The sequence below is a fragment of the Eptatretus burgeri genome, chromosome 15 (genome assembly GCF_056783735.1).
Source record: "Eptatretus burgeri isolate ZD-2024b chromosome 15, Ebu_testis_v1, whole genome shotgun sequence".
Classification (NCBI taxonomy): domain Eukaryota; kingdom Metazoa; phylum Chordata; class Myxini; order Myxiniformes; family Myxinidae; genus Eptatretus; species Eptatretus burgeri.
The window spans coordinates 21,860,781-21,880,286 of NC_140975.1; the positions used below are offsets into that span (position 1 = coordinate 21,860,781).

Here is a 19,506-nt window from a genome sequence, read left to right on the forward strand (position 1 = left end):
GCATGTCGACATCAAAAACTCGTCCAAAGACCCACCCGTTATTTTCACCATACATGGCAGATGATTTTCAGTGGAAGGAATCGTATAAAGAGCAAGTCTATAACTGCCAAGTTGTTCAGCAACTATTAGATGGGTTGTCGATTCGGATTTTGCAATTGAGTACCCACAGACATCATGTGCACAGGAAGCTAAAAGGAACAAGAAGGGCATTCGGTAGAGCGCATACCTCTGGTACGCAATGCTGGATCCAATACATTTTTGGAATATCATGCTATATATCATTTTTGGCCCTATCTCTCAATGGTGAAGAATCACTTTTACAATAAAATAATTCTTATATCCAGATCTGGATTCAGATGTTCACCAAAATCGAATCAATTTGTTGTCACATACCAAACCTGTCCACCAAGTTTGATCCGAATCCGTCCATAACTTTTTGAGATATTGTGCTATATATTGTTTTTGGCCCCGCCTCTCAATGATGAAGAATCACTTAAAAAATTGGAGTATCCGGATCCGCATCTTCATTAAAATCGAATCGGGTCGGCCTTGTCACATGCCCAACCTGCCCACCAAATATCATCTGGATCCATCCACAACTTTTTGAGATATCCTGCACGCAGACAAACAGACACAGGGGTGAAAACGTAACCACCTTCCACCTTCGGTGGCAGAGGGCAAAAAAACATAGGGGCATTACCCTTTGGCGCTCACCTGGTAGTAGCTGGAGAAGATAACCTGGTAATCACTGGTCGGAATGGATGACCCACACAACATGTAATTGAGAAGAAAGTAAATACCTATGGAATTTTTTTTTTTTTTTTAATGCCGTAAACAAACTTGGGGACATCACTGGTAATGAAGGTTGTGGTGAGGTTTCATTAAAATTGCATGTGTAGTTTCTGAGAAGAAAGCAAATACCAATTTTGGGGGTAACCCCCATAAGACCCAATTGGGGCCCAATATATTTTATATATATATATATTTTATATATATATATATATATATATATTTTATATATATATTATATATATATATATATATATATATATATATATATATATATATATATATATTAATCTACCTATAATTCCAGCAATCTCTGTGTCTGTGTGTCTGTCTGTGACCGCTGTTTCTCGACAACCACTGGTCCGATCTAATTGAAACTTGCCAGGTATCTTGCTGGGGCCCTGAGGATGTGTCTTTTCAAGGATGTGTCATGACGAGACACGGTGCTATGACGTCACAATTCTTTGTTTTTTTTTTTGCACGTACGGGCACGCGAGAGCGAAGGAACGGCCTGTGTGGTTGTTGTTTCTGGCACGCGGTTTGAAAGTTTTATTTTTTTTTTTTTGCACGTACGGTCACGCACGTATGGGCACACGAGAGCGAAGGAACGGCCTGTGTGGTTGTTGTTTCTGGCACGCGGTTTGAAGGTTTTTTTTTGGGGGGGGGGGGTTGCACGTACAGCCACGCATGTATGGGCACGCACTAGTATTAAATAATGCCATGACCAAACCTTGGTACATACACGGTGATGAACGTTGTGGTAAAGTTTCATTGAAACTGCGTGTGTGGTTTCAGAGAAGTTGAAAGTATTTGTGGACGGACGGATGACACGCCATCCCTAAGCTCCCCGGAACTCTGTTCCAGGTGAGCAAATGAAGAGGCGTCCTACGAAAGGACCAGACTATTTGCATGACGAAATGCTTGAATACATTAGCATTGCTCAAATTGTCTTGTCCATATAGTGTTTGATTGCAATGTTCCCACGTGGTTGACGAAGGGTGGATCAGCATCAGCATCAGCTATCACGAATAATTGAAATATAAAGGAAGCGCAAAAGGCCGTGCCAGTGGAATGTATATGGAGATTCTGAATGAATATTTCTCATTGCATTCTGCACCGGGTGAAGTCCATCTCATGTCATCTCCGATTTCCATTCATATTCTCTTGTGTTATTCCCTCCGACCTGCAATACCCCACCTTTACTTGCAGGCCGTACTATCCATTGACTGTGTGCCCGTTTACTTCCACCCATTTCTGTGAGTCTTGATCCCCTTAACCTCTGTCATTTCACTCTTCCATGAGCCTTAACATTGAATGGGAAAAGAAAATTAGAATTTAATTCTTGACAAACCAACAGTTCTAGGCTGACCGTGAGTTTTTTTTTTTGTTTTTTTTCTCCCACAATATTCTCTTGCCATCTGATGCAAACAGCTCCTGTATGTGCATGCACTGTGCACGCGACTCGTGCACGCAGCACAGGCACGATTCTCATTGGTACAATGTCAGTCGACCAATGAGAAACGTCCAACATTTCTGCGGGTTGGTAATGCTTGTAAATGGAGTGCATTTGTCATTTGCTGCCATGTACTTTGAACAGTAGTTGTCGCCAATCAAACGCATTGAGATGGCGGATATGGTTTTTCACGCAGCATCGAGGGAAACCACCTGAAGGCGAACAGAAACTTTGTCACACAGCATGAAAGGACCGTCTCTCTGGACATATCTTGAGCTTTTGACGTTGACACAGTCTGACATCCTGCCCTACTCTCCTCCAAACTGTCTGCCGATGAAATGCAAGGTCAACTCCATTCTTGGATTACTGACTTCATCTGCTCTCGTAGCCAACATGTGGCTCTCAATGGAACCCTTTCATCTCTTCTCCCTGTCAAGATGGAGTACCACAAGGTCGTGTTCTCGGCTCCATCTTATTCCTAATCTTCATCAATGATTACACTGACTCTCAGAAATCGTCTGCTATCTCTTTTCTGATGACTCCATTCTCTGCTGTGACATCTCTCATCCTTCTGACAGACAAGCAGCAACCTCTTCCCTCTCCTCAGACCTTGACAAAATCAAAAACTGGTTAAACACTTCGAATATGTCTTTCGATCCTGAGAAATCCCACATACTCACACTCTCCTTCCGAAAGGACCACAGTACAATTCCTTCCATATACTTTCTCAACAACCCTCTCGAAGATGTTCAGTCACTCAAGCTCTTGGGTCTCACTCTCAGCCATGATCTCTCTTGGGCAAGCCACATTTCAAAATTGGCCTCCAAAGCCAGATTCCGACTGGGCATCCTCCGTCACACGAAGTCCTTCCTTAGCACAACTGAGCTCCTGTCCATCGACAAGGCTTTCATCCACAGCTCTGGACTATTGCTCTCCTCTTCGGTCTGGCTCCCCCGCCTCACATCTTGCTCAGCTTTGACACTGTGGAAACAAAGGCCTTCAGTATCATTGGAATCTCTCTCAATGAAGCTGAGTCTATGGGCCTATCACTTCACCATCGTCGACAGGTCAGTGGTCTCTTTGTCATCTTCTGCCACATTTCTGGACGTGCACCCTCTGCCATCTCTGTGCTTTGTCCCCCCCCCTTCACCCTCCCCCCAGATATCTGCAGGACGCACGCGGTCCACCAGCAACCCCCTCCTTGTGAAACTGCCTCAATCTAGAACCACTGCTCACTTCCACTCATGTATTCCTCTCTTTGCCTGCCTGTAGAACCACCTTCCATACTCCATTCAATCTCATTCTGCCCTTCAAGTCTTCATGACAGGTGTTCACCACCATCTCAAGTCTTGCTCCATCCAAAATCACGATATTTTAGATTCCCGTTAAACCACGACTCCCACACTCCCACCCCCCCCTCCCAAAAACTTTACTGATATATCCATACTTTTCACACTCTGAATTCTCCCTTACCCCTCGTCGTTACCTGCACCCCTTGTTTTTTCATCTCCATGTACTTTCTCCTTCTGCTCTGCTGTTGGCGTTTCCCCTTTCTCCTATTGTTCCCTTTGTTATGTTGTGTTCCTGATTTGTTCTTTGTCATTGCTCTTCCATGAGCCAAGAGCATGTATTTAAAAAAACAAACAAATCTGTCAAAAACTTCGATGAGGCATTAATTTATGAAAGTGGTATTTTTCGCTATTATTATTGGGCAATAAAATAGGTTGATTGTTCAAGGATACAAAAAGCGGGTGACTACCGCCAAATTAAGCGGCACAGTTGGAAACTTTGTCACCATCTTTGATCATCCATCCCCCATACAAAAGCATGATTGTTTCTATCCCTGTTAACCTCCCCTCCCCCAAGCTCAACTCTTTCCAAGTTTCCAGTTTTTCCTTCCTGAGAATTTGCTTCTGTATCCATCTTGTTCACCCCTGTGTCCTCCCCTACCCCTCATTCTTCCCCACATCCCTTATTTCTCCAAGCCTCCCACAATTCTATTCCTCAACCCTGCTGTTGGAGTCTACCCTCCTCTCTTACTGCTTGCTATTCCTTTTGTTCTGTTACATCCTGATGCATTCTATCTTCAAGTTCCTCCACGAGACTCGACTTTGTGTATATGTATTTTAAAAATCTGGACAGCATAATATTCTCACGATATCACAGTAACAGACTGTACTTTTTATCCTCCGTCGCGTGGCGGAAGGGGGATATTGTTGTCACCCAGGGCGGCTATCCGTCCGTCCGGGCGTCAACATTTATAGCTGTGAGTGCGATAACTCATAAACTGTTCGCAATATCGATTTGAAATTTGGGTCACACATGAACCACCTGAAAAGGAAGAACCCTATTGATTTTGGGCGTGGCCAGATCCAAGATGGCCGACTGGGGCGGCCATCTTGAAAAAAAATGTTTTTCCGCCATATCGATTTGAAATTCAGGTCACACGTACCAACTGAAAAGGAAGAACCCTATTGATTTTGGGTGTGGCTGGATCCAAGATGGCCGACTGGGGTAGCCATCTTGAAAAAAATGTTTTTTGTAATAAACGGAGAACCGCTTATCTGATTTCAATTATTTTTGGTTGCTACGTTCCTCACCCCTGGGGAACTTTTTTGAGATGATGACCAAATGGTGTCTTGTTTCCAATTCACCTCCCTCATTATCTGGAATATGTATGACCTTTTTCATTCAATGGCGGGGGATTCCCCATCTCTGATGGTATATTTTTATTATTTTGTATGCAGCCTGTGGCTGCTGGTTGCATCATTACTGGGAGCGCAGCTGTGCCACTGATGCAGTGCCCCTGTTTCCAGTAAGCTGGTCGTCATTCTGCACTACTCGGAAAGATGACAGGCTGTCATCCCATGTAGTGTTATTTAACGGAAGGTCACAATCTAGAACTCAAGACTCTAATATCTTAAGCCAGCCACCTCAGCCGTTAAGCCAATACCAGGCTTAGACTATACGTTGTTGCGGGCCGGGGGTCAGGTGAGAAGACCACCAGGGGGGGAAGCTATCTCTGCTCCCCACCAGACTCCCTGGAATTGCAGGCCGTCGCGCACTGATAATTCCGTGACGTGGCGGGTCGCGAACCGACCGTGAATGCCAATTGCTCAACCGCGTGACCTAGGGTCCTCCCGTCTGTGGGTCACCTCCCGTCTTGATTACCTAATTAATCACGTGATTTAATTACCAGGGAACACGCCCTCGGTACGCCTTGTCTGAACCAGATCACTTTACTGGATTGGATGCAGCCAAGCGATACTGCCAAGGACCTACCAGCTAAAAGGAATGGATTGTTGTAAATAAAGTCGCGCTAGAGAAAAGGGAAGGGACTATCTAAATGGAATAACTGTCTTGGGACCACTATATGTTGGATGCCATTGCCTTGGAGGCATGCGGTTCCTAGAACTGCAACAAAGTGAAGGAAAGCAAGAAATTTGCAAATTATTTGATTCCGGGAAACAAGCTCATCTGGATGGTTTATGTATAAGCACTTTGTCACTGTTTTGGATGACCGCATTGGCCTTTCAGGAGGGGGTCGGGTGGGACGCTCATGCTTTGTTAGATACACACCTCCCCCAAAAAATTGACAAACTGAGTTGGATCAGTCGGTTTACTCATCGTTTGATGAGTTTTGTTGGTTTCCTCAGAGTTACGAGGATCTGAATTCAATCAACATCTCAACAACTTGTTTGAAATGGTTGTTTTTCTCCATCTTTGCTCTTTATGTGAAGTTATCAAATCTGTAGGTTGGGTCTATCTGTTCATAGTACAGGCCTAATGGCCTCTGGCATATGTTCCATTAGTGGAGCAAGCGATGAAGAGAGATGCTTCGTTATGTTAGCAACAATGGCCGCCGTAGTCGGAGTGAAAACATACAACAACCGATGAAATGTTCAGAGGCATAGCCTGTTATGTATCCTCATAATATTATTGAAACATGTTGTTTTCACACTTTTATTGTTACTTCTACTTCTCATCCTAATTCTTCAAGGATCGACAAACAACCAAACACAACTCCCCCAAAATGCACGATGGTTGGGTCTACTGACAAGCTTGGCGGGGGCTCCTCCTTCTGATTCTTCATGTATTTATTTATCTTTCCCTCTTCCTCGTACTCTGTAGCTACTGCGAACACAATCAGTTAGGTTGGGAAAGTTGTCACAAGAGAATCGAGTAAAACTGAAAACAACGACCCAGAGAGCATTTGCTCGAGTACCACGATAGCATTGTTTCCATGGAGACAGCCATGTTGTTAAGCGGTACCGAGCACTCCGTTCCGTTGGAGTACTTGCTTGAGCGATTTGAATCAGGCAAGCAATAGCAAGCCGCTTGCTAATGGAACACTCACCTGTTTTTGTGTAAAGTACCTTGTCAGCAAGTGCTTGCAGACAGGGCAGCCAAGTTATTGTCCTCTTTGCTAGTTGGCTCATTCTGCAATACTGCAACTTCTTTGTAAAGCAACAGGACTCCAGATTGTCATCAAGTCAGGTTTGTCCAGGGATTAAAACGAGACTTTGTGGTTAAGATTTTTTGAACGAGATAAAGATAAGATTAAGATAAACGAGACGGTACCTTTTGATTTGAGCTATCCTGTCTAACTTGTTTGGAATCCTGTTGCTTCTTATCTCATGTCTTGTGTTTTTTTTTTTTATGGAACAGATTTGCATCGTACTCGGGCCTTTAGACAACGTGCAGGCTCCAGCGACACTGCACGTGCCCAAAATAAAGGCGCACAGTTGATGAAAAAAGACCCTAATCCTAATTTATCGCACAGTTAATGGAAAAAAAAAACATAGACAATGTTACAAATTCGACTGCAAATGTTTTGGAAGAGGGCAATACATACAGCTTTCCAAATGCTCATGACGGCATGATTTTGTTGTTGTTTACACTCCTCAAAACAAACAATTGCTTCAAGCAGAGGATGGGGGAACACCGCCCCCCCCCCCAATCCAGTCTGACTCGCTCCTTGCTGCCTTCCCATCCCTCGGCCACGATGCTCACTCATAATGTGCCTAAATTGATATAATCTCAAGGCCTGGTGCTGCAGTGGTTACGTTGACACCCATGTGTTGAGCAGAGTGTTTGATTTTTTCTGTTGTGTTTATTGAATGACTGGGATTTAATGACAAATCCAGAGTCAACCGTTTGCCCTGTCTGGTCTTTTGTGTAACTGGGTGAGTTTTTTTGTCAGTAATTACCTGAGTGAAAAATTTGTTGGAGGTAAAGCGGTGTGTTGAATGGTCTCCAACTGCCTCTGACAAAAGGCCTTTCAGACTGCCAAGGCAGTCATGGCCTCCACCGCTGTGATATTTACACGGCCGTGTTGAATGTTTTTTGAGAAATCCCATCGATGCCATTTAATGCTCGGTGTTATAACTTGCCTAAAGGAGCCGAGGCCTCACTTTTATGTGTGCAGGTTATTGCACTGTGCAGACTACATTCGATGCTTTGTTCTTTGGATTGTTTACTCCAGCAGACCAATCCGACAGTACTCGTCTGAGCCGCTTACCAATGGGGCCGATGTAATAAGTATCGAAACCATAAGATCAGGGACTAGCAGAATAGCTTACATGTAGCATGGTAGTGGCCTTTCATCCGTCTCATCTCTGTTTGTTCCCTGACCCAAATTTTGCCTGTCATCCAGGTGCTTTACAGGCAGGGCATTGTGTCATTGCTTCTGCTGTCCTTCAGAGGGATGTCGAGACTTGTCCTGTCTGCGAGCGTTTGCTGGTGGACGTTAAACGATCCGCTGGTACATTTTGAAATATCCTTGCCGTGACTACTGCTTGGAAGAGTAATGGCAAACTGCTAATTTTATTTCCTTCTGTGACGATTTGTATACGGAGTCGAGGCTCGTGGAGGAGCGACAAGCAACGGTTGCAGTGGCTTCTTCTTTGACTTCTTCGGCAGGAGTGCCGCTTTGGAATAAGCAATGCCGTGAACGGAATGGCAGAGCGAATATAGAGCGTTTGTAAGTTATTTATGCCGTTTTTAATAATGACAAGTCTGGAGACTGCGATGGTTCACGAGCGGTATTTGACGATGTAGATTGTTTCAGAAGTCAAGGATGAGACAATGTGATAATGTTTGACCAAGATATAAAAATGATCACATGATGTGGTACGAGTGACAGGTTATTAGCTGCAAAATGTCGAAAACCCGTTTTCGTTCAACGACTTTCCAAATTTGACCTTTGCATAACCTTTAAAGGTCACAAAACAATGTTGACATTGAAATAAGGAAACAGGATACGTGCTATAGCTTAATGGAGTTAGTTTGTCGAAGAAGGTCGAAAACCCGGTTCGATTCCCACAACTTTGAAAATTTGACCTTTGTGAACTTTAAAGGTCAAAGGTCAAGGATTATGACCTTTGGTGCAAAATTTCCTCTGGAACATTCCAGGAACAATATAACGTCATATAGGCTATATGGCATTTCGCACTCATCGGATTATCCATACTTTGATGAAATCGGCGTAAAAACAAACTTGAAGGGGGCTCCACGGGTAAGGTGTTCGAGATAGAGCAAAATGGTTTCAAGACTTTAGGTGGGGAATGACCTCAAGATTATGCATTAAAAATATTGTCATCCTTGCTCTCAGTTTTGGCAGTCGTATGATTGATTTTTATGTCAAAATTCGAAATTTTCTAAGTTGTTGTCCTTGTGACCTTGTCCTTGGGACGAAAATGAAAAATTGAGCTCCGTGGGGCTATGCAGGTGCCATTGGGCTAACTAAACACCGAAACCCCTGCCAGATTCGACAAACCCCCTCGGAGAAGATGTAACTTGAAATCTGCTACCCCCTAAAAACATGTTTTTTTGACAGACAGACAGACACACACCTATAACGAATATAGTGGTCACTTACTGACTTGTGAACCAATTGTCTCCTTGACATTTCCAGGTCTGAGATTCTACTTCAATGGAATTACTTGGTGGTACCTATGTCGAATGTTTCCAAGTTTAACACACACACACACACACACACACACACACACACACACACACACACACACACACACACACACACACACACACACACACACACACACACACACACACACACGTAGATAATTTGAGACCTGGGAGCACCCTGTTCTGCCTTTTGAAACCCACATATGGAGATAACAATCAGTGACACACACAAGTGATTGCAAAACCCTGTCTCCCACCCACTGCAGATAGGCGAACTATATATTGTGGTCGGAATATACCTGGTGTTGGCGCAGTGGTTAGGGCAGCGGCTTGGGATCCAAGAGGTCCTGAGTTCAAGCCCCGTTGGGCCACTGAATTAATACACCAGGGGGTTAACTCAGCCTGTCATCCTTCCGAGGTCGGCGAAATGAGTACCAGTGTACTGGGCCGGTGTATACCCGGATAAAAATGGTGTACCATATCCCTGTGTTGTAAGAGGCGACCAGGGTTGCGTCAGGAAGGGCATCCGGTGTAAAACATGCACCAAATCACTATGCGGATCATAAGGATGATCCGCTGTGGCGACCCCTAACGGGAGCAGCCGAAAGAAGAAGAAGAAGAAGATATTGTGGTCGGAATAGCTCCACAAAATATTTCCAAATAAGAGCCAAAACACACGTGACGTGAATGTTCCACAGCCAATCATTTATCCCTGTTGACCAAACATGGCTGCCTCCATAGAAATTCCTGGGGCTAAATGGTCGATTTATTTATTTATTATTAATTTCATTACAAGAATTTGATCTGAAAACTTCAAGAACAACAAGATCGAGCCATTCTCAATTTTTGAAGTTTGTGTCTAGTTTCTGTTTAAGTACAGCACTTTAAAGGGGAACCCAAATGCTCAGACCACCTCGATGCAACTATATCCCTTGATAACCTACAAAACAGACATGATGTGTCTTTTTCCGATTTGTGATTTATAAAGCAGGTAAATTTGCGATTGAAAGTCTAAATATTCTTCTTCTTCCAATGAGCCTTGACGTCATGCACAGAAGTATACTACCGGATCTGTAAGTTACTGTATACGGGTTACATTGCGGTACAATTTAACTCAAGTGGCAAATAATTTTCAATTTTCCATAAATATGCCGAGTCAATGCGTCCTTGCTGCTTTATGTATGTAGTGATACAAACTGAGGTGGTTTCATGCTACACCAATGGCCGAAACACCCTAAGTTTGCCAGAAATTGGACGATGTTTGACTGAAATACCTGAGTGTGGATCAGGCCAACAAAATGTTAGCTTCTGTGCTCGAATCATATTATAAAGCACCGTTATGAAACATGAGAAATGGCTACATCTCATGGTTATCCACAACGACTGAGAGAGGATGACATACCCATGATTAAGTGGAAGAAACAGCCGCCACTCAAAACTGTAAGACCATCTCTACTGAGCTACCAGCACATCATGTACACGGGCGATTTTGAGTGGTGAATCAAACACCCGTTGCCTGGTAGTTACCACAAGAACACCTGAAAGTAATTATCCATTATTATCAACACAAATTTCTGCAAATCAAATGAACCTCAATCTATTTATAATGGAGAGAACGTACATATGTCATCATCTACTCCTTCAAGAGGATTTGACATAGGATGCTAAAACTTTGAAGGTCCCCCCTCCCCTCCCTCCACCATCCCCATCCACTGGGGAGGGACATCGACACATTCACGGACATGCAGGTGGGACATAGCATGGACACAAATGGTATCTGGGTAAAGTATGAAACGGGACCATCCCGTAACATACAAGACACCTGGTCAGCCTGTGACGGTGAGGCAAAGCATTCTTCACCCAATTTTGTCCGCGGTGTCCGAGTGTGCCTGGGCGATGCCGGCTGTCTAGTGATTATGAGTATTTCTGCTAAAGTAATATATAAACCGATTTATTAATTAATACAAAATCCCTCCCTTATAACCTGTCGATTGGTTGGAAAATCGAACCCTACTGATCTGAAATGATCATGTGACCAGAGTTTTCGTCTTCATGGACACTTCCGCCTTCTTCCTCTGAATCACTCGCCCAAGGCTCCACGATTTTGTTCCACAACTCCCCTGAAAGACTTTCCATCACTAATTTTGTCTCCAACTGTTCCTTCAAAATCCCACTGATCAGTTTCAACATTCTGAGAACCATCAGAGTTATGAATGACGGTGCAATCGGGATCTGAATCTGAGCTCGATATGCCTGTTTCTTTATGTAGGCCACGTCAGATCAATAGAGCTTCAAGGTGTGACGTCACTGGCAAAATCGAAAATCGACACTCTTGGGATTTTTGTCTACACTTTGTGATTGGCAAAAAAAACAATTCAAATCTTGGATGATTCTCAATGGTTTTTAGAAGAAAGAAAAATTTGTTTGGGTTTCCCTTTCAGCATTAAAAAAATATAACTTGAGAGGAAGCTATCATTTTTGGTGTAGTACTGTATTGAGTAGTTTGTAGCCATCAACACTAACAGCCTGGTGTTGGCTTAATGGTTAGGGTGGCAGGCTTTAGATCCTTGGGTCCTGAGTTCAAATCCCACTCAACTGTTGAATTAATACCAGGTGGGGTTGACTCTGCCTGTCATCCTTCCGAGGTCAGCAAAATGAGTGCCAGCTTGCTGGTATACTGTGTCGGAGTGGCGACCCATGGGATTGCGTCCAATAGCCAAGGAGTCTGCTTCAGCAGCACCAACGCTCTGCACAGAGCATGGTCCCAGTGGAGTAGCCACCACCGAGAGTGGCCTTTGGTCTTGTGAAGGGCGAGCTCCATAAAAAAAGAAAAGAAACATGAAACATTGTCTTCGTTCATTTTTTTCTCATTTCTTATTCACATCATTAATCGGAATATTTCACTGCCAAATGTATTTTGCTAATTTTGATTTTAATAATTTTTTGTCTGTTTTAACGCGGTCAATAAACCTGGTATTGGCTTAACAGTTTGGGTGGTTGGCTTAAGACTTAGGGTCTTGAATTTGAGCCCCTATCGAGCCACCAAATAACACCAGATGGGTTGACTCAGCCTATATACCTTCCAAGGTCGGAACAAGGAGCAACAGCTTACTCAAAACAGGGGGCACTGCATCGGCGGCACAGCTGCGCTCCCAGCAATGATGCAACCAGCAGCCAGAGGCTGCATACAAAATGATAATAATTATAAGGTCTTTCCCCAGTGTTTAATTAACAATTTTAATTTAATTGTCTTATGTCCTTGTCTTCACCGTGATGTATCTTAAAGTTACTTCATGAATGACTTTATTGAAGGTATTAAAGCTATACAGTGTACTCTGTAAGATAGATACTAAATAGTTGTATAAGTCACATTTAAGTTTTCAAAACATCTCGAGATGATGATGACAATATTGGAATGAACCTGGCATAAAAAGTGCACCCACAATGAACACTGGGGGGCGTAGTAAAGACACATTAAGTTTTACAGAATGTGCTGTCGCGATCAGCCGGTCATGTTGAGGATATATTGCATCGAATACGATATTCCAGAATTAAATTGTATCTGTTGGAGACTGGAACTTGAAACCAAGCTCAACAGTTTGCAATATATATATATATATATATATATATATATATATATATATATATATATATATATATATATATATATATATATATATATATATTTCAAGTTAATTTGTCAGAACTGAATTCTCTGCTCACAGTACTACTCTGTCTTTTGCTCGTATTTTATAATTGCATTCTGATGAAACAACTTGCTCAGGTCAAGTCTTTCTTTAGATTTATTACCTCCACAACTGAAGGTGAATGAGGTTATGTTTTCACCCATAGGTGTTGGGTCGCCAAAATAGGTGACCCTTATTGTCAGTAATTCTGTCTGTTTGTTTGGATGTTTGTTACTTACGAAATCTAAAGATTTCGTAAGTATATTGATGACTTCCCTCCTCTGCTTGTGTGTTTGTTTGTTTGCTACTTACGAAATCTAAAGATTTCGTAAGTATATTGATGACTTCCGTTTCTGTTTGTTTGTTTGTTTGTTTGTAGGCACGATAACTCGAGAACGGAAGAAGCTACCAATGTCAAATTATACCACGTGATTCAGGAGGGTGATGGCTAGTGCTGATTAGATTTTGGTCAAAGGTCAAGGTCACAGTGAGGTCAAACATAATTCCGTAAATTCACGTGGAGAAATGGAGTATTTTTGCTTCGCTCGACGTTACGAGTTCGTTTTAACTTCGATTTTAATTTTGTCTTCGATTTTGCGATCGCTTAGGACGCTTAAAACACGGTTGTCGAAATTCTGGTAAAAATCGGATGTTTTGGAGACGTTTTAAGATTGTGTAAAAAATATTTCACTCGACGCGTCACGGGTTGTCCCATGATGCAGTGCGCTCGAGCAGACACGTCGTTGAGTGACGTTAAGGTATAATTGCGTGGAGAAATGGAGATTTTTCTCTATTTCGCGGATGGCCGAATATTACAGTTTTGTGACTTTGATAAAATAGTATTAAACTCGCCGAAACCCCGTCACAGACTGATTCTGTTCATTCAACCACCCTCACCAGCTCACCCACACTCGAGGGACATGGACTGTACAGGGCGTGCTTGGCCCTGCCTACTCATCCCCCGCCCCTGCCCATTCCCCTCCCCCCTCCGCCTTCAATTTGCTTACCCCCACCCAAAAAAATTAATTACCCCTTCCCCGGCCCCGCCTCTTCACTCCCCGCCCCCGTCTCTTGATTCCCCGCCCCACTTGCCCCCGGGCCCCCGCCCCTGTCTACCCCCTCACACTCAACCCCGCCTAATTCACCCCAGCCCCCGCCCACTCATCCTCCGCCCCATCCCCCCCATCTCCCGCTTTCAGTTTGCTTACCCTCGCCCAAAAATTTGCTTTCCTTGCCCCCCGCCTCTTCATTCCCCGTCCCCTCCTCTTTACTCCTCGCCCCCGTCTCAACGAAAAGTGTTTATTCTGCTTCAGAGTTGAAAGTTGACTATTGCCACTATGTGCGATGCACTCTTACAGGTACGAAGTTTCTTTCAGTCCAGGTCACAGTACCGAGAAAAACGTGACGCGACCGCGAGGAGCACAAAATTGGTCCTTCAGTATTATTATATAGATAGAAGATACAATGTTTCTTGTGACATTTTTGTCTCAAATTCACATTCTGAGGTAGTCAGCATGTGCAGAAGAGGGTTTTACATTACAGACGCTATTTTCGAGGAGTGAAATTACACCTCTCAGCGGTAACGGTCTGTCGATGGCAGACGTAATGACGTCACCGAATGACCGATGATGTCATGACGTCCTGACGCCTCTCAGCGGTGACGTCACACGTCGCCATGTAAACGAATGTAAAACGAAAAGTGTTTATTCTGCTTCAGATTTGAAAGTTGACTATTGCCACTATGTGCGATGCTCTCTTACAGGTACGAAGTTTCTTACAGTCCAGGTCACAGTACCGAGAAAAACATGACGCGACCGCTAGGAGGAGCACAAAATTGGTCCTTCAGTATTAATATTGTTACGAATTTGGAATTCAATTGCACACAACATACAGGTTCCCTTAGTCAGCTATGTCGATAAGTGCATGTTCCCGAGATAGCTCACCTTTCATTGTTTAAATGTTCAGAAATCGATTAGATGCGCTGCGGATCGATTTAATAGTTAGGGAACGAAACAATGGAGACGAGACGTCCCTCCCCCTCTTCTGCAAAGAGGAAGAAGAACCCTGCCATCCCGTGACGTCAACAACTCCCTCCCACCCATGGTTGAGAGGGGGGTGGATCACGAGGGCATGAGTCACGCCGGGTGCGGGGGAGGGGGTGGGAAGGATAAAGAGGACATCTTTTCTTTGTTCGTGTGGAAGTCCCGTGGTAGGGCTGAGTTTGTGAAAGTCCCGTGTAAAGAGTTCGTGGGAGTCCCGTGGCAGAGTTTGTGAAGAGTCCCGTTCTGAGTCCCGTGTGCAGAGTTCGTGTGCTGAGTCCCGTCGGAGGAGTAAGCTTTTTGCTTCGGAGAGAGCAGTCGTTCAGCAGGCCATCAGGTCCTGCTTGGCTTGCTTGGCTTGAGGCCTTCGGAAGCTTTTTGCTTCAGCTGGCTCAGTGAGCTTCGGCTGCTGCTTTGTTTTGGAAGGGACTTGAGCCGGTTGTTCGGCTCGAGCTGCGAGTGGAGGCTTCTTCTTCTTCTTCCTCTTCCTCTTGGTTCGTGGAGCTTTTCGTTCTCCATTTTGTTTCCCGGCTTGGTGCGATGCATCGGCCTCTTCTTGGAGTTGGATCCTCGGGGAACTGACGATCGACAGGAAGGATCGGCGCCTCGTCTCACCGGCACGTGTTGAGAAGCGCAGGAGGATTCGCGGGAACTCGGGAAGGATCGCGGCGATTGGATCCAGCTCGCTCTCGCTGGAGCCCGGGTCCGGACAAGTTGAAGACCACACGAGGTGGAAAGGTTGGAGTCGAGCTCTGAGTTTCAGCTCACCTGTCCTCCGAGCTGGAGCTCGTGATTAAAGTCCTCAGCCACCATTTGTTGTGTGTGCGTACGTGTGTCCGTGTGCCCGTCTAATAAGTAGGAACTGCTGTTATGTGTAAATGACTGTACATAATAAGTAGACGGTTGTTGTTCTTTTGTCGTGCCTTTGTTGCTTGTATAATTGCATATGTGTTTCATTATAATAAATGTCCTTGTGTGAATGTAAACCTGCTCGTTGCGTCCATTCCCTCATTGACTGAACATTTCGTGTGTTGGGAGTTAGAAAGCCGTTGGTTTGCCATAATAGGGGGACATTTGGACCGACGGTTCTCGGCGATTATGCCGCTCGGAATCTCGCACGGACAAGCTCGCCTCGGCGGTTTGTTCCGTTTGAGTTCCGTCGAGGATGAAATACCCCGGTAGTTGGATCACGTGGGTATTTAGGTAAATCTAAGATTGGCACTCGACCCTACCCCACGTGATCTGCCGATTGGCGTATTTCGGTTCTTGTACAAGGACCCGTCCCTCAGAGTTATCTGGGCGGCGATCTATATTCCGGGTGATCGGTCGGGCCGACTCGACTTGCGGCTCCGTTCAGAACGGTCGGTTGGCGGCTGACCCCCCGGCCAGTAACACTATATAGATAATTGCGTGGAGAAATGGATATTTTTGCTTCGGTCAACGTTACGAGTTCGTTTTAACTCGGATCGCAATTCTGTTTTCACTTTTGCTAACGGTTAACTATGCTTAACACTCGCTTGTCGAAATTCTGGTAAAAATCGGATGTTTTATGAGATTTATGTCGGGTATCGTATTTGAGGCTTAACTGAAGATTATCCTAATGAGGGTGATTGTAACACACGGCATTACGTGCTCGTTTTAAAGTCAATTTCAATCCTGTTTTCACTTTTGGTAATGGTTAAGTATGCTTCATACTCGGTTGTCGAAATTCTGGTAAAAATCGGATGTTTTATGAGATTTATGTCGGGTGTCGTATCTGAGGCTTAACTGAAGATTATGCTAATGAGGGGGATTGTAACACACGGCATTACGCGCTCGTTTTAAAGTCAATTTCAATCCTGTCTTCAATTTTGGTAACGGTTAAGTATGCTTAACACTCGAGTGTCGAAATTCTGGTAAACATCGGATGTTTTATGAGAGGTTTGGTACAGAATCATCGTAGAAACTTCTAGTTTGCTTCGCTACCTTCTCCCGAGACAGCTTTTATTAGACAAGGTCAGAGGTCAAGTTTACGATTTCGTAAGTACCAGTCTATGACTGCTTGTTTGTTTGTTTGTTTGTTCATTTGTTTGTGTGCAGGATATCTCAAAAATATTTGGACGGATTCGGATGACATTTGTGAACAGGTTCGGTGTGTGACAAGGTCGAACTGATTAGATTTTGGTGAAGATCCCGATCCAACTACTAGAATTTTTAAAAGTGATTCTTCACCATTGAGAGACAGGGCGAAACCGATATATAACACAATATCTGTTAACGGATTCATACAAACTGATTCGTTCACAAAATCTGTGAACGGATTCGAAACCTGGTGGACACGGCTGTGTGGTAAGGATGGATTGATTTGATTTTGGTGGAGATCTGAATCCGGATCTGGATACGAGAATGATTTAATTTTTAAAGTGATTCTTCACCATTGAGAGATGGAGCCACACGATATAGTAGTGTATATCATGATATTTCAAAAATGTATTGGGCCCGATATGTTCTCGTGGATCAGGCATTACGTTGTGGAGGTATGCACTCTCCCGAGTGCCCTTCTAGTTATTATTATGTATGCAGCCTGTGTCTGCTGGTTGCATCATTGCTGTGAGCACAGCTGTGCCTCTGATGGAATGCCCCCTGTTTCCATGAAACTGGTACTTATTTTGCTGACCTCAGAAGGATCGCAGGCTGAGTCACCCCACCTGATGTTATTTAACGGGACAACAAGGACTCAAACTTAACCGTTAATCCAAAACCAGGTTTTTCTTTCAGTTATAAGGAACTTCCCACTTTTTCTGAAGGTTTTGGGTTTTCATTCACGAGACGCGGAGCTCTTTCAGCTAGGTTATGTGAAACTCATATACAACTGTTTTATTCCAGATATGATGCACGTGGTGGCGTTCCAAAAGTTGTACGAACAAGACACTCACCATAATCAGACATGCCAAAAATATGTGGACTGAGATGGATTAAAACAATGCATTTATATCTGTACTTTCTTTCTAACTGTGTATCCTGTACTTGAATATTGAATAATATACAGGAGTTGGATAATTGTGAGTATGTGATTCATATAACTTTTTTCAATGGCCCTCAAATGCTCTACTTCAAGTGATGCATTTACATATTTTGTATAATTACATGCATTTTTTCCGGTGTGTTTTGATCCTTCAAAACCAAATTATATACAGTTTCTGAACTCTGATTTTGGAATAATACATTTTAATGACCTAATGTAGTTAACATTCACCATCCACCTGTGTGGACCTTCATTTCCTCTTTACAGATTAAACAGTATAATATAAGCTTTCTCTCAATCAAAGCAACCACAAAATATTTTATGCTTTTGTTCGTCCAGACCTCAACCACCACGCAATTGATTTGCATGGGAAGATTGTGATCAGACCCTTCAAGCAGTGAATCAAAAGATGCAAGTGAATCAACCTAATCTGTATGACAAGAGAGATGCTTGTTTTACTTGGCAAAAAAAAACAATTGCCAAATATGTTGATCTATTTTGTTAGTTTGTTGCTTGGCCAAAAAAAAAATTACCAAGTAAAAAAACATCTCTGAACATGCTAAAAATTTTTGTCAAGTATGTTGATCTGTTCCGTTAGTTTTTCTTTTTGTCTGTCTGCTCGATCCCAAACTGCTCAGCCGATCGTTTTGAAATTTTCGTACATTGGAGGTACCGTTCCTGCGACGGTCAATTGACAGTCGACGTGAGGTCAACATAGGAAAAAGGGTTAACAAAGGCCAGATTTCTAAAAATTGACAATTGTCATCCGATTGACTTGAAATTTGAACACGATTTTCATATCGGCTCACCAAATTCAACCACCAATTGTTTTGTGGTCAACATAGGCCAAAGGTCAACAACTTTGGTGGAATTTCTGAAATTCCTCAATTTTCGTTCATCCTGTTGACTTGAAATTTGAAGAGAATTTGCAAATCAGGTTACTGAATTCAATTATTTTTGAAATCCAATTATTTTTGAGGTCATCATTGGCCAAAAGGTCAACATCAGCCAAAGGTCAACAACTTAGGTGCTTTTTCTAAAATTCCTCAATTTTCGTTCATCCTGTTGACTTGAAATTTGAAGAGAATTTGCAAATCAGGTTACTGAATTCAACCACCAACTATTTTTCTGATCAACTTTGGTCAAAAGTTCAACGTATACCAAATCTCTAAAATTGTCAAATTTCATCTGATTGACTTGAAATTTGAACAGGATTTCCATATCAGCTCGCTGAATTCAACCACCAATTGTTTTGTGGTCAACATAGGCCAAAGGTCAACAACTTTGGTGGAATTTCTGAAATCCTCATTTTTCATCCAATTGACTTGGAATTTGAAGAGGATTTATGACACAAATATTTGCAACTACACACACAATTTCAATGAAACTTCACCAGAACCTTCATCACCAGGTATGTACCAAAGTTTGTTCAAGGCATTAACAAAATCGGACCCTAATGGGGTAACTGGGGGTTTCCCCTCCCCCCCCCCCAAAATAGGTATTTGTTTTATTCTCAGAAACTACACATGAAATTCCAATTAAATTGACTACAACTGTCATCACCCATCATGTACCAACGTTTGTTCATGGCATTAAAAGAAGATTGGG

The 19,506-nt window shown here is 43.3% G+C and overlaps 1 protein-coding gene across 4 annotated transcripts in view; it reads left to right on the forward strand.

Moving 5' to 3' along the window:
• Positions 1-19,506, forward strand: part of DTD1 (D-aminoacyl-tRNA deacylase 1) — a 72,970-nt gene that overhangs the window by 27,874 nt on the left and 25,590 nt on the right. Inside the window, exon 5 of one of the 4 annotated variants that reach the window (XM_085856056.1) lies at positions 17,760-18,487. The exons of the other annotated variants lie outside the window; for them this stretch is intronic. Coding sequence (XP_085712182.1) covers positions 17,760-17,765 — 6 coding nt within the window. The 3' untranslated portion in view covers positions 17,766-18,487. Of the gene's footprint in view, positions 1-17,759; positions 18,488-19,506 lie in introns of those variants that run through there. 4 annotated transcript variants of the gene reach the window in all.